General features: G+C 52.8%; 1 protein-coding gene across 1 annotated transcript; it reads right to left on the reverse strand.

Annotated features, from left to right (window-relative positions):
• Nucleotides 1-1050: 1050 nt before the first annotated feature.
• PIRT (phosphoinositide interacting regulator of transient receptor potential channels) lies at nucleotides 1051-12158 on the reverse strand. Its single transcript, XM_027624542.1, is given in 3 exon segments — nucleotides 1051-1473; nucleotides 1475-1744; nucleotides 12072-12158. Coding segments are annotated over 2 exon segments (414 nt in total). The 5' UTR covers nucleotides 1607-1744; nucleotides 12072-12158; the 3' UTR covers nucleotides 1051-1191.
• Nucleotides 12159-13301: the final 1143 nt, after the last annotated feature.

A 13301-nucleotide genomic window follows, 5' to 3' on the forward strand; every position in this document is an offset into this window, starting at 1 on the left:
CTACACCTGCCGCATTTCCCCCATAGAGTGCTCACAGCACAGGTGGTCCAATGGCCCCTTGGCCTGGCTGTATCTCTCGCTTTGGAAAGAAGATGAGAGCACAGACCTTGTCTGGCCTGTTCCCATCCCAGGGCCTGGCCCATAGTCGGGCACCCAATAAACGTTTGGTTGTTTGGCGGGTAGGGAGAGGGAAAGCAGATAGGATTTTCTAAAACAAATCCCATCACTGGAAACCCACAGACCATTCAAACCGTGGAGTGCGATCTTGGTTTTGGTTCTCCATGGAGGTGAAGGAGAGAACAGTCTTACAGAATCCCTCTGCAGGTCTCCGTCTTGCTGTTCTAGAATTGGGGGTAGAGGCGCAGGTAGGGGGAAGGAGGAAGTTAGGGCAACATGCACTTGTCCATGGCTAATTGTCAAGTTCAGAGGGGAGAACAGTCAACGAGAAGGCGTTAGAAGGCCAAACAGTGGCACCCCCAGCCCACCCCCATGGTCTCTGGCGTAAATACTGTGTAGCTGGGAGTTATACTTCCTGAGCTGGCTGACTCCCAGAGCCTTCTCCAGGGGGGGATGCACCTTCTTGGAAAGCGTTTCTCCCCCGTTCACTCTTTGGAATGTTTTCACTCTTGTGACTTGTCTTGTCACTTGAGATGCAAATCAGTATCTGGCCCAGAGAGTGAGCCGGGGCTGGCGAACCCAGTGAGCCAGAAGTCAGTCTTCCCTATATTCTGTGAAGGGCCTCCACGGGTCAGTTTGGGTTCTAGAAGGATGAAAACGGGGAGCCCAGCTCGGGCACTCTGATGTGTATAAACATGAGGTTCTCCTTGGGGCACAGCCTCGCCCAAGGAGTTTTCCAGCATGCATAGCGCTTGGCAGAGAGAGTTCGATGAGTGGCACCTGGATGCAGGAGTGGGGAATGAGCCATGGAAGGGGTTGCCTATGGCCAGCATTGAGGGATGCACAGCAATGTCAGAAAGACGGAATGAGATCCAGCCAGCAGCGTTCCCCAGCTGCTGTGGAGCCCTGAGCTCCCTCCCACAGGGCCAGGAAGAGGCTTTGCCCAGCTCTCTTATGGCTGAACCCCCTCCACCACCACCACCACCACCAAGAAGATGGGGATGTTGGGTGTTGTCAGGTCTCCTCCTGGTCGAGGCAGCAGGGTGACAGGGAGAACAGAAGGTGAGGCCACCATCAGCGATTCAGGAAGAAGGACTTGAGAGTCTGGAAGAAAACTGACTTCTTTTTCTGCTTCTGTTTCTTTTTGATGATGGGCACCCACACCAGGCCGCACACCAGCATCATGAGTCCCAGGGACAGGAAGGCAGGCCCTATCATCTTAAGGACCTTAAGGCTGTTCTCACCCAGTTTCAGGGTGTAGGCCAAGCAGGTGATGACCACGCCGAAGAGGAGAATGGCGCCTCCCACCGACATGATAACGATGGGTTTGCGGTAGATTTCCCATTTACTCCGGGGGGGTGGCGGTCCAGACGGACTCGCTTCTGGAGCTGATGCACAGGGAACTGGCCGTCTGGCTGGGCAGCAGGTCTTTGAATTCTGGAGACTTCTCATCGACCTCCAGGGCCTTGGGGAGAGCCTCCATTGTCATGGGTCCTCGGGACCGGGCGCCTGGTACCCGCAACAGTTAGAAGCAAGGGTGGAGCCAAAGGAGTCTTCACACACCCTTCCTGTGCTCAGCATCCGTCTCCGGCCTGGCTCTCAGCGGAAGGTGATACTGGGTTTTGTGCTGAAGCCAAACAGAAAGTCAGATGAGATCCACATAAATAAGAAACCACTCACTGGCATGTTTCGTTTTGCTTTTTTCTTGTGAGAGATAAATATGATGGCATTAGAATCAACTGCTTTTAGTATTTAAAACAGGGAACAGTGGTACCCCTTAAAAATAAAAAAGCAAAAGCCATGGTTAATCGAATGGCATCTTATTTTCAGACTCAACTACTTTCTAGCTGTGTGACCTTGAGTGAGTTACTCAACGTCTCTGTGCCTCAGCTTTCTTATCTATAAAATGGGGATAATAATACTGTTCATCTCATAGCGTTCTCCAAAGGGTTAAATGAGTTAAGACGTGTAATGCACTGCAACAATGCCTCGCATGTTGCAAGCACTTCATAAATGCAATCGTTTGCCGAGCACAGGGTGAGGAACTGCCAGAGGTTGGATTTGAACCCGTTCTGTTCTTGCTCTCGCTCTTATGGTCTGGAGAACATCTTTCAGTGCAGCCCGTTTTATGTGCTTTTCCAGCGCAGGACAGTCATGCCCCAGGTTCAGAGTGTGACCTTTTAATATCTAAATGCCCCCTTTCCCCGCCCTCCTCGGGAGTGACGTCAAGTCATTCTCAGGCCTGTAAAGGCATGGAGTCTAGCCAGCCACCTGCTCTGATTTCTCATCTAGAGCCCGTCCGTGTACCTCTCAGTCACCCCGGCTCCCCCTTCCCCTGGCACTTTCTGTGTGTGGGAGGAAGGCAAGGCTTGAGAGAGCCCCGTGTGCTTCCTGGGGGTCCTCACTGACTGCCCGCCCTGATGTGTCATCCTTGACTTGTCTCCAGAGGGTCTGGCGTAGCGTACCCTAGAGACGCTGCGTCCCTTTCAGTGAGCGAGCGAGTGAATGAACAATGGACCATCCTTTCTGCTTCCTCCCTCCCGATGGTCCCGAGCATAAGTCCAGCTTTCTTTACAACACTGCTTGGATCAGTTCTTCCTGGCAGAGCCTGGTGCCTCCCTGCATTAAGCTCAGGCAGAGCTGAGCTCTGGGACCCTGATGGCCACTCTCTCCTCCTGTGTCCCCTGGTCACAGACTCTCCCACTGTTCTCTGCAGGGCCCCTGCCTGCCTTCCCCGGGGTGACTCTCCGGTCTCTACTCTGTCTCCCTCCTCCGATGAACTGCCTTTGGTCCTTGGCCCCTGCCCCTGCCCTCCATCCCTGCAGCAGCTCAGGCCTGCCACCACCTCCCCCACCCATAATGCTCCCCCTTTCTAGAACAAGCAGTTACAGACCCGTCCCCTTAGACATGAAGGAAATCAGAATGGTAACATTGCCGTGCCTTCAGAAGGTAGATATTCACGTTCCTGGACACTCATCTAGAGAGAAGATATTTGGGTCTCTGCTTCCCAAGACTTTGAGAAATGGGAAATGTGCTCTTGTAAGTACAGGGACACAGGTGTTCCCTGCTGCCCCTTGGATCCTGTGGCCCGTTTGCATAAGCCAAGCAGCCCTTTGTAAAGTGATCTCCCCTTCCCCCCCCCCCCCAATGAGCTGGGGGTAAGGAAGGGATCACAGAGCAGTGCTGTGAGGTCCTGGGCCGGGGGTGGACTTATGTTGGTTTTTGCCACCTGGTTTCTTCTGTGGATGTTTTGACATCTCCAGTAGGATTTTTCTGTCTGGGTAGCCCTTTTTACCACTTGGCAGTGGAGACCCAGGGCAGAAGGGCTTGCTGCCTTCGGATGCTGGAGGGGTTGGGGGAGAGACGTAGGAATGCAGAGATTCTCCGTTGCGCCCGAGCTGAGCTGGGCTGGATGGAGAAGGACCCGCTCCTGTGAGAGCTGCCACCTGGGTGGAACATGGCCACAGCTTTCTGCACGGGAAATATGCTGCTGGAGGCGGGGACCACGGCCGGGGTCCTGGAGCGGGAGGTGGGACTCCCGGGGGCCTTGCTGGAAGCGCCGAATGCATGCTCTTTGGCCCTGCAGGGTGGCCATTTGTTTATTCCCATTTTGTAAGGGCAGAGACAGGCCCAGTGAGATTTAGGAGCATGGCCAAAGCCTTCCCTAACCTCCTATGCGGCTGTGCTGGGATTCACACCAAGGTCTTTGGACTTAAAGGCTCCTTGCCCTAGATCGTGCTGGTCTGGATGAGTCCTGAGGTCCCTTCAACTATGAGAATGTCTGAGTTTTTCACTCTGGGGCTTCATCCGCCCGTCAGGTAACCTCTCACTGTATATCGAATGATGTAGATAGATAAGTAGTTCTATAGGGATTCACTATGCAATAGAGAAATAAGAGCACGGTGGTAAATTTTTCATAGTTCTACCTTTACTCAATTTAAAGGACAATCTCATTCTGAGGTTCTGTCCTCCTTTCCTTTCCTTTTTTTTTTTTTTTTTGGCATTGGAATAGTCCTCATTTTATGAAATGACCGTGATGGCAAGAGGATCGTTGGTTTTGTTAGTGTCTGTCCTTGGCAAGATAGAAGTTGGCCATCTCATGTGGATGTCTGTCTGTCTACTTATTTATCTATCTATTATCTATCTATCTATCTTTCCATCTGTCATCTATCTACCAAAACTGAAATCTCAAAGAACGGGAACCTTTGATTTAGTTGACTTACTTAGGAGGAGGTGTGAGTCTTGGTACAGTGATGGGGCAGGCAGGGCTTCTGAGCAAAACCACTCCTTTGTGATTCCAGCAAGTCAGGGAGCTTATTCCCGGTGTCCGTGTGTGACGATGAAGATCCAAGTCCCTGACATCAGAAGGACCACCACCTGAAGCCAGTTTACCTAATCTGTGGGACTCTGGGCCGCTTACTTAGCCCCCCGAGACTTACTAGCCCCACATCTAAAATAGGAGACTAGAACATCTGCCCCTTGGGCCGTGGGTGTGACATATGAGAGGTGTTCCAGACAGGGCCATGATGATGATGATGATGATGATTACTTTGGTCTCCGTTTTCTCATCTGTAACATGAATAAGTTGGGGTAAGGGGCTTCTAAAGCCATCTTAGATCAGTCCGCTGGTGGTGACTCAGACTTGAATTCTGAGACTCCGGGCTTCCTGAAAATCCCCAACTCAGGGGTGATATGCGTTTCATAACACTTTATTAGAGTCCAAAACATTCTCTATTTTTTCCTGATATCAGGGCTTCTCAAGAGCAGTACTATTGACATTTGGGGCTGGAAAATTCTGTTATAGGGAGGCTATCCTGTGCATTGTAGGATATTTCCTTAATGGCCCTGACCTATACCCACCAGAGGCCAGTAACACCCTTACCTCCGGTCTTGATAATAAAAAATGTCTCCGGCAATTGCCAGATGTCCCCTGTGTGTGGTGGGGGAGGGGGAAATCAATCTGGTGTCCACCACAACCCCACACCAGCTTTTCCCTCCCTCCTAGCTTGCAAACTGCCCAAGGTCCAAGGCTGAGCTGACTCATCCTCCACGGCCCTCCCCCCCACCACCACCCCGCGGCCCTGAGCAGGTGTTCCCAGGGCCTGGCCTCAGTGCTGCAGTTCCATGAGGGACCAGGGGACACGTAGGGAACCAGCCCAGGGAGAGCAACCATATTTTCAGGTTTGGGTTAAGTTCTCGGGGTATCGGTTTGTATGTCTCAGAGGATCCCTCACTCCCTGCGGCGGGTTGACTGGTCCACCCAGAATCTCAGAATGTGACCTTATTTGGATAAGAGGTCTTTGCAAGTATTATAATGAAGGCAGGGGTCTCCAGACGAGCTCATCCTCAAATAGACCGGTCCAATGACTATGTCCTTATAAGAGAAAGGAGAGGAAAATTTGACAAACAGAGGGGAAACCCTGGCAAAGATGCAGGCAGAGCCTCCAGAAGGAACCAGCTCTAAGAACTCCTTGATTTGGGATTCTGACCTCCCAAACCCTGGGAAAATAAACTTCCTTTGTTTTCAGTGACTGAATTTGTGGTAATATGTTACAGCATCCCTAAACAATGAACACACCCACCTTTCTTTAATGTCCTTGACACCTCAGTGGTGGACAAGTACTGAGGCCCAGAGGCTGGGCCTGTGGGGGAGACAGCGGAAGGAAGGAAGGAACGAACGAACGAATGAACGAACGAAGGCAGGAGGTCGGGCCTCCTGGACTCCCCACAGATTTGCATCAGGGCAGCCATTGGAGAAGAGAGGATGGGTCCTTCTCCCCAGAGGTCACATTTGGAGTGTCAGGAGACAGACTTAGTGGATAGAAACTGTAGCACACGGCTGGGATTGGGCAGGCCGCAGGCTGGCGCCAAGGTGGCACACCGGTCTGGGACCACACAGCCAGGAGAAGGAAAGAGGGGCAACCCCAAGCCTGCATGTGCACTGGTCTCCAAACATGACACCCACCAAGAGCAGCCAGGCACACTTCCATTTACATAAAACCCCCATTTACATAAAATGAGATTCCATTTACATCAAATTCAAAATCTGTGCTATTTGCAGTGAGGATAGTGGTTACCTTTGGTGGGGGTGGTGGATGGGGAACACGCTGGAAACTTCTGGGGTGCTCTAACATTTCTGCTTCTTGATCTGGCTACAGCTGGCTACATGGGTGTGTCCTATTCATGCTGGACACTCGCGATATGACTACTTTTCTGTGTGGAGGTTAAACAGCAATAAAATGTTTAAACAAAGATAATTAAAAGGTCTAAATGCATTATGTTCCCTTTTTTTGGATTCTGACTGGAACAGACCGATTGTACAAAGACATGTGGGGACAGTTTTAAGGAAGGCTAAATTTGGATTGGGCATTAGATGACACCAAGAATTTAAAATTTGTATTTGGGGACGCCTGGGTGGCTCAGTTGGTTAAGCATCTGCCTTCGGCTCAGGTCATGATCCTGGGGTCCTGGGATCGAGCCCCACATCAGGCTCCCTGCTCAGCAGGGAGCCTGCTTCTTCCTCTGCCTGCCGTCCCCCCTGCTTGTGCTCTCTCCCCCACCCTCTGACAAATAAATAAAATAATAAAATTTGTATTTGGTATGAAAACGACACTGGGGACACAAAAGAAAATGTCTTTAAGATATGACTTATGGGGAGGAAATGCTGTGTTGCTATGGTTCACTGGAGAACCTCAGACTCCGGATGCAGGATGACAAAATGCTCAATAGTATCAAATCTGGGTGGTGGATATATGGACGTTCATTACGATTACTATCTCTACTTTTATGCACGTCAGCAAATCCTTATAATGATGGGAAACTGAATATACAGACAGACAATGGCCAGACCACGTCTAAAGCCAGAACTCTGAGGGGCGCCCGGCAGGCTCAGCCGTGGAGCCTGCCAACTCTTGATCAACTCCGGGTTGTAGGTTCGAGCCCCATGTGGGGTGTGGTGATGACTTAAAAAAAAAAAAAAAACAGAACTCTGACCCCCAGTCTGCAGGAACCAGCCCAGGAAGCCAGCCGCTACATGGAAGTCTGACTGTCTCCAGCAACCAGCCCAGCGATGCAAACAGTAACCAAGGACAACTGCCTTTGGACGAAGCAATTCAGTGGGGGAGAGAAAGTCCTTTCGACAGATGTCGATGGAAGGACTGATGTTCTACTGGGAAGAAAATGAAACCTGACCCCGCCTCACAGCGTCCACAAAAGAATGAATTTGAGACGGATCACGGCATAGCCTGAACATAAGAGCTAAAACTAGAAAGATTTTAGGAGGAAACAGAGAGGAATACCGTTGTGACCCAGAGGCAGGCGAACTTTCTCAGACAGGGCAGAGCAGGCAATAAGCAAGCATGAAAAGAAAAGCAATTAATAAGATTTTGTCTTCACTGAAAACGCCTGCTCATTTAAAGCTGCTAAGAAGAAATGAACAGGCAAACTATGGGCTGGGAGAAAAGTTTTTGCAAAATATGTATTTGTCAAAGGATTTGTATCTGGGACATATGAAGACCCGCTACATCTGATGGGTGAAAACCATCAGCTAGCCTAATTTTTATAAAATGGTCAAGAGGTTTAGAGAGACCATTACAAAGGAAGATAAACGCATGAACAAGATGCTTGACATTGATACTCAACAGGGAGAGGCAAATTAAAACCACAAAGAGATGCAGCTGGACACTCACTAGAATGGTCGACGTTTAAAAATCTCACAAAACAGGGCGCCTGGGTGGCTCGGTCGGTGAAGCGTCTGCCTTTGGCTCAGGTCACGATCCCAGGGTCCTGGGATCGAGCCCCACGTCCAGCGCCCTGCTCAGCGGGGAGCCTGCTTGGGATTCTCTCTCTTTTTTTCTCTCTGCCTCTTGCCCGCCCCCCACTCATGCTCTCTCTCTCTCTCTCAAATAAATAAGATCTAAAAAAACAAAAAAAAAACAAAAAAAACCCACAAGACAAATGGTGAGATGCAGAACAACCCAAGCTCCCGTACTCTACTGGCAGAATGTAAAATGGCACAAACACTTTGGGAACAGGCTTGGTAGTTTCTTCTGAAATTAAACACGCACCCACCCTCCACCCTAGAAGTTGCCCTCCCAGATATTTATTTGTCCAAAAGACGTGAAAGTCTGTGTCCACAAATGATTTGTTGAAGAATACTCATGTAGCAGCTCTCCCCCAACAGCCCAAGCCCGAAACTAACGCACCAACAGATTGCAGACTCACGCAGAATACTAAAGCCATAAAAGGGATTGGACAATGAAAAGGAACAAGGTTGTGATGCACACACAGTGTGGAGGAGTCTCCCAGACATGCCGGGTGAAAGAAGTCACATGCATAAAAGAGTACATTTATTGTATATTTCCACTTATAGGGCCTTCTCGAGGCTTCTAAGAAGTAATCCAAGGTGACAGAACTCAAAACAGGATTGTAGGGAAGGGCATTATGGGAAGGAGCCGAGGGATTTCCCCGGAGTGGATGGAAATGTTCCATCCCGTGGTATTATTGGTGTGGGTTACATGGGCGGGGGTGCATCTGTCCATAGAGCCCACTAAGACTTGTGCATTTCCCTGTGTGTAAATTATACCCCACAGAAAACGGACTGTAAAAACCCTAATAATTGACGGGTCAGGTGGGGAGCAGGTAGAGGGACAGCTCACCCAAGAATGGCCGAACGCCAGTAGTGGAACACGGTGATCCAGCATAGGGGCATGAACAGGAAGCACATTACCTGGAAAAGGAGAGGTACGGGCCAGGGCGAAGTGACCCCAGGACAGGGTGGAGATGTTACAGGGAGATCTGTAAAGCGAGGGAGTCACCTGGCTAAGACCGTGGAGCTGACTCCAATGAGGAGGAAATTGGGAAAGGAGGAGAAGGTGCTTCTTGGAGAAACTGGGGTTGGGGCAGGAAATGCAGGTGAGAGATGGAGAGAAACAGGAATTTCACCTTGTCCACCTTGTCTCTGGAAATCTGCCACCCTATGAAGGAAAACACAGCCTCTCCTCGAACCAGGAGGCCCTGGATGGAGCGAAGACTGGGCCTGGTGGCCTGAACAACCCTCTCCAGAAGGGAGGGACCTGTGGGACCGTCCCTTAATCTTGTTAGGGCTGCTCTACTTATCCATCGTATATTTGTCATTGTGCCCTTATTTGGGGGCCCTGCCTACCTGTGTTGTTTCGGTGTTTGGCTCTTGACTTGGTATTCCTTGGGTCGCTACGCAGTGCTCAGCGAACAGTGCTCACCAACACGGCCCCACTTTCCAAACCACTCCTGCGTGCTGGCCTCCGCGAGACACAAGGAAGCCAGACTTCCGCTCCACGGAGGAGCTCAGGGGGTGCACATTTCCTCCCTGCCTGCCCACAGCTGCTTGCTCAGTGGCGTCTTTGACAAATGAGGCAAAGAGATGTCTCAAACGAGAGGGGAGGGCGGCTGCCGGAAGATCTGGGCTTTTTTTCACGGGATCACATCTTCATTCCCCGACGAAGCAATGGTTTGGCCCTAGGTGTGTGGATTATGCAAGGTGCTGAGCAACAGTGAAGGTCCAAGATAATAAAGACCAAACGCTTCCCCTCCAGCAGATTCCTCAGGCGTCTGAAATATACCACTTAACTGGGAATGGAGGTTGGAAGTGAAATAAGTGAATTATCGCCCTGGAGGTGACCAGATACGTGTCTGTACTTTGGGGACTGGACGCTCTCCATCCCTTCCCAGATCCCTTGAGGGACTGGGGCTGGGGCTTTCTCAGCTTCCCATGCTCTCCAGCAGGCTGCTCCGCACTTTGCCGAGGGGGGGAAAGGGTGGGCTCAGCAGACACTTGTTAAATGGCCCAAAACGCAGGGGAGCTTCGGCAGGGGAGGGAGGAGAGGGTTTTTGGGGAAGTTGAGCTAACCCTGTGAATTTGCGTGCTTCCCGTTTCTGACATCTCCCCAGCTGACGTTCTCGAATGCTCCAGGTGCCCTGAGCTGCCTCTCCAAAGCAGAAGCAGTGTCCTCAGAGAGGGGGCCACACTCTCCATTACCATGGCAACTGCCACTTACCATGCCGAGCGCTCCGTCTGCATCACGCCACGTCACCCTCCCATGACGCTGACGGTGGACAGCGATTACCCCATTTTGCAGGTGAGGATCAGAGAGGTTAAGTGGCTCGCCCCAAGTTACTCAGCGGGGAGTAGCCAGCCAGGATTGGAAGGGCAGTTTGGAAGCCTGTGTGGCTCCAGAGCCCGAGATCCCTCCCCTGAGGGACAGTTTCCTCGTTCTTTTCAAACCGAGGGAGGACACTTGGAATGGGGCCCGGGCAGCAAACGGAACTGCGGTGGTAGCTGCCTTGGGTGACTGTGCTTTCTCGGGCATGGAGGCCGCCTCTCCCCTCTCCCGTCTTCCTTCCTGGCACCCCGCACCCCCTTCCTGCGCATCTTCACCTCGGCTTTGCTGGCTGCATCCTCCTCTGAACGTGCCAAAGCTCGGCCAGTAGTAACAGGTTCTAGATGTAGCCAATAAAATGACAGGGCGCCCAGGTACATTTCAACGAATGCTTTTTTTTTTTTTTTTTTTAGTGCAAGACTGTGCCAAATACTGCATGGGACATACACCAAAAATGTATTTGTTGTTTATGAGAGATCTGATTTCGATTTTAACTGGGCATCCTTCTGCGCTATCCGGCAATCCCCATAAGAGACCCCTCTGTGCTCGGGCCTGGAGTTATATGTCCCTTCCCAAGCTTCTCCTCCCTGATAGGAGCTGGACTATTCTGGGAATTGCAAGGGACCCAAAGCAGAGCTCAGCGAGGGGGCTCACACTGCCTTGCTGGAGGCTGGGCCCAGACAGCCAGGTCGTCCGGTGGGAGCACTGGGGAGGGCCGGCCTCCAAATACGAGTGGCGGAAATAACACGATGGGTTATTTCTGAGAAAGACCCGCGCGCAGGTCTGTGACATACCCGAGACCTGGAAGGTCTTGCTCTCTCTCTCTCTCCCCTGGAGTCGCCCCCACCGCCCCACCTGGCCGCCAATTCCAGACACTGCCCTCCCTTGAACGAGACATTCAGTTGGTGACCCCATTCCTCTGATAAGGTGAGTGGGGCCCAGTGCCTGAGCTGCTAAAATGGAGGCCACAGCGTTTCCGAATACGCTGCCACTGTCACCACGGCTGGGCCACCCGTCTGTCACCTGCTCACAGCACTTCTAGGAAGGCGAGTTCCCCAAAGGCCACGCTCCCCCCAGACAATGCCACTCACTTCCTGTCACCCAGCCAGCTCCCAGACCCTGCCCAGGAACAAGGCAGAAAAATAGCTCAGGTGATATTTGCTTTTCCGCGAACGATTGGTTCACCCTCCGTGTTTCGGTCCTTGCTCCGTGCCTGCCTTGTTTCCGCTTGCTGACACGAAGCCTGCTGCCCCTGGTTTCCCTGGCACCTGCCCTCGGCGCCTGCCACGCCCGCATGCAGTAGGGAGGCGTGAGCAGCAGATGCTGAGGTCTGATCTGGGATTCTGGGGGGGGGCATTCTGGGTGTGAGGTTCCCCCCCCCACCCCCACCCATGCACTCTGGGAAAGGGAGGGTCACCTGGTGCTTCGTGGTCTGCCTTTTTGGCCCCTGTCTCTGCCCGGGCTTGAGACTGAGGTCCCTGCCTGGCCCTCGCCGCCCCTCCCAGCGGCCAAGGGTGAAGTCTAGATGCTATACGCCCAGGGCTGAAGCAGCGGTCTGCACACAGCTTCCCCTCTCCCAGGGGCTTAGCAGGGCAGCCCCCCTCCCCCCGTCCCCTGCCACTGGGCTGTCAGCATTCTCCCTGGGCAGCCCCGGTCCACCCAGCTGGCGGCTGGTTCACCCCGTCCCGAGGCTCGGTCCATCATATTCGCGTTCCAGTTCCCGCTCAGAGACTCAACACACTCTCAAGCAAAGTTAAAATCAGCTCGTTTCTCCAGGGAAATGGGAGGGCAGAGGGGACCGATCCCCTCCTTACTTACTGTCGTCCGTGTCCCAGGGGAAAGGACGCTGAACCTGGGAATCACACACGGCTTGCACGGGGGGAGGAAGCCGGCAATGAGTTTCTGTTCAAGTTCTTCATCCCAGCCAGAGAAAGCCTTGCTGGCCCCATCTAGGAGCTGATGTGCCTCGGATCCCAGCCACTGAGCGGGCTCCAGTGGGGATGAGCTCACCAGGCTATGGGCTAATGGCTTAACCCTTTGCAGGCTGCTGGTACGGGCATTCTCATGCTGTGGCTTTGTCTCAGCTCGGCTCAGCCACTACTGGATGAACCTTGTGAAAAATTAATGAAGCTTCTCTGCAGTCTGTCGTCAAGTTTTAGCGGAGACGTGCATTAGGTTGGTGTCTGGGCAGGGCTGTTTCTCCTGGCCCAGGCTCAGACATCAGGCGAGCTGGGCTTTCTGCGGTGGTGGAGTGAGTGATGGTGATGGTGGTGATGCCAAAGGCCAGATTTCCCAGAGGCTCTGCTGGCTTCATCCAGCGCAGGCCGTGACAATGAGATCTGGGAGCTGTGTTCGTTCTGGATGCTGGAGAGGGCAGGTGGAGGCTTACTTAACATCCTCGGTTCCAAGATGGGGGGGGTGCCTCTGGGAACTTTCCAGCACCTGTGGGTGGGTACCACGTGTGACAAAGGGTCAGGAGCATGTGGGGTCCTGCCCCACCCCAGGCCCAGGTGTCTCTGAACTGGGGGCAGATGTCCACCCTTGCCTCTCCCGGCTTCCCCGATTATGCCCCCGTGGCTTTGCATGTGCCCGTGATGAGAACGGAATGATGGCACCGCGGGAATGGAGGGGAAGGGTCTCTACCTCTCTCACAAGCTGCTTGTGAGGCGTTGGGTTGTCCATCCCCAAGGTGCCCCAAGGGGTACCCGGAGGCCTACAACACTGCCTGAGACCCCGAAAGCCAGGCTGGCCACAGGTTGGGGGAGAGTCCTTGCTGCTTGTCCCAGTCCATGGCGGTGGGGGTGGGGGGGCTTCCTCCGTGGTCTGTCGGGGAGACTCTCCCAGGGATGCGGAACACCAAGACAGGCCAGGGAATCTTCCCTCTCTGCTAACTTGATTTCTGTACCCGCCACACGAATGGGAAATTTCCAGCCTGGGAAGAGTCTGAAGAATCCGACTGGGAGAAATGGCAAGGGGGGCGGTGGGCCGGGAAGGGCGCGCACCCTCTGCTCAGCGGGTGGGGGTGGGGATGCGTGTCCGCGGGAACTG

Source organism: Zalophus californianus, chromosome 16 (assembly GCF_009762305.2).
Source record: "Zalophus californianus isolate mZalCal1 chromosome 16, mZalCal1.pri.v2, whole genome shotgun sequence".
NCBI classification, from domain to species: Eukaryota; Metazoa; Chordata; class Mammalia; order Carnivora; family Otariidae; genus Zalophus; species Zalophus californianus.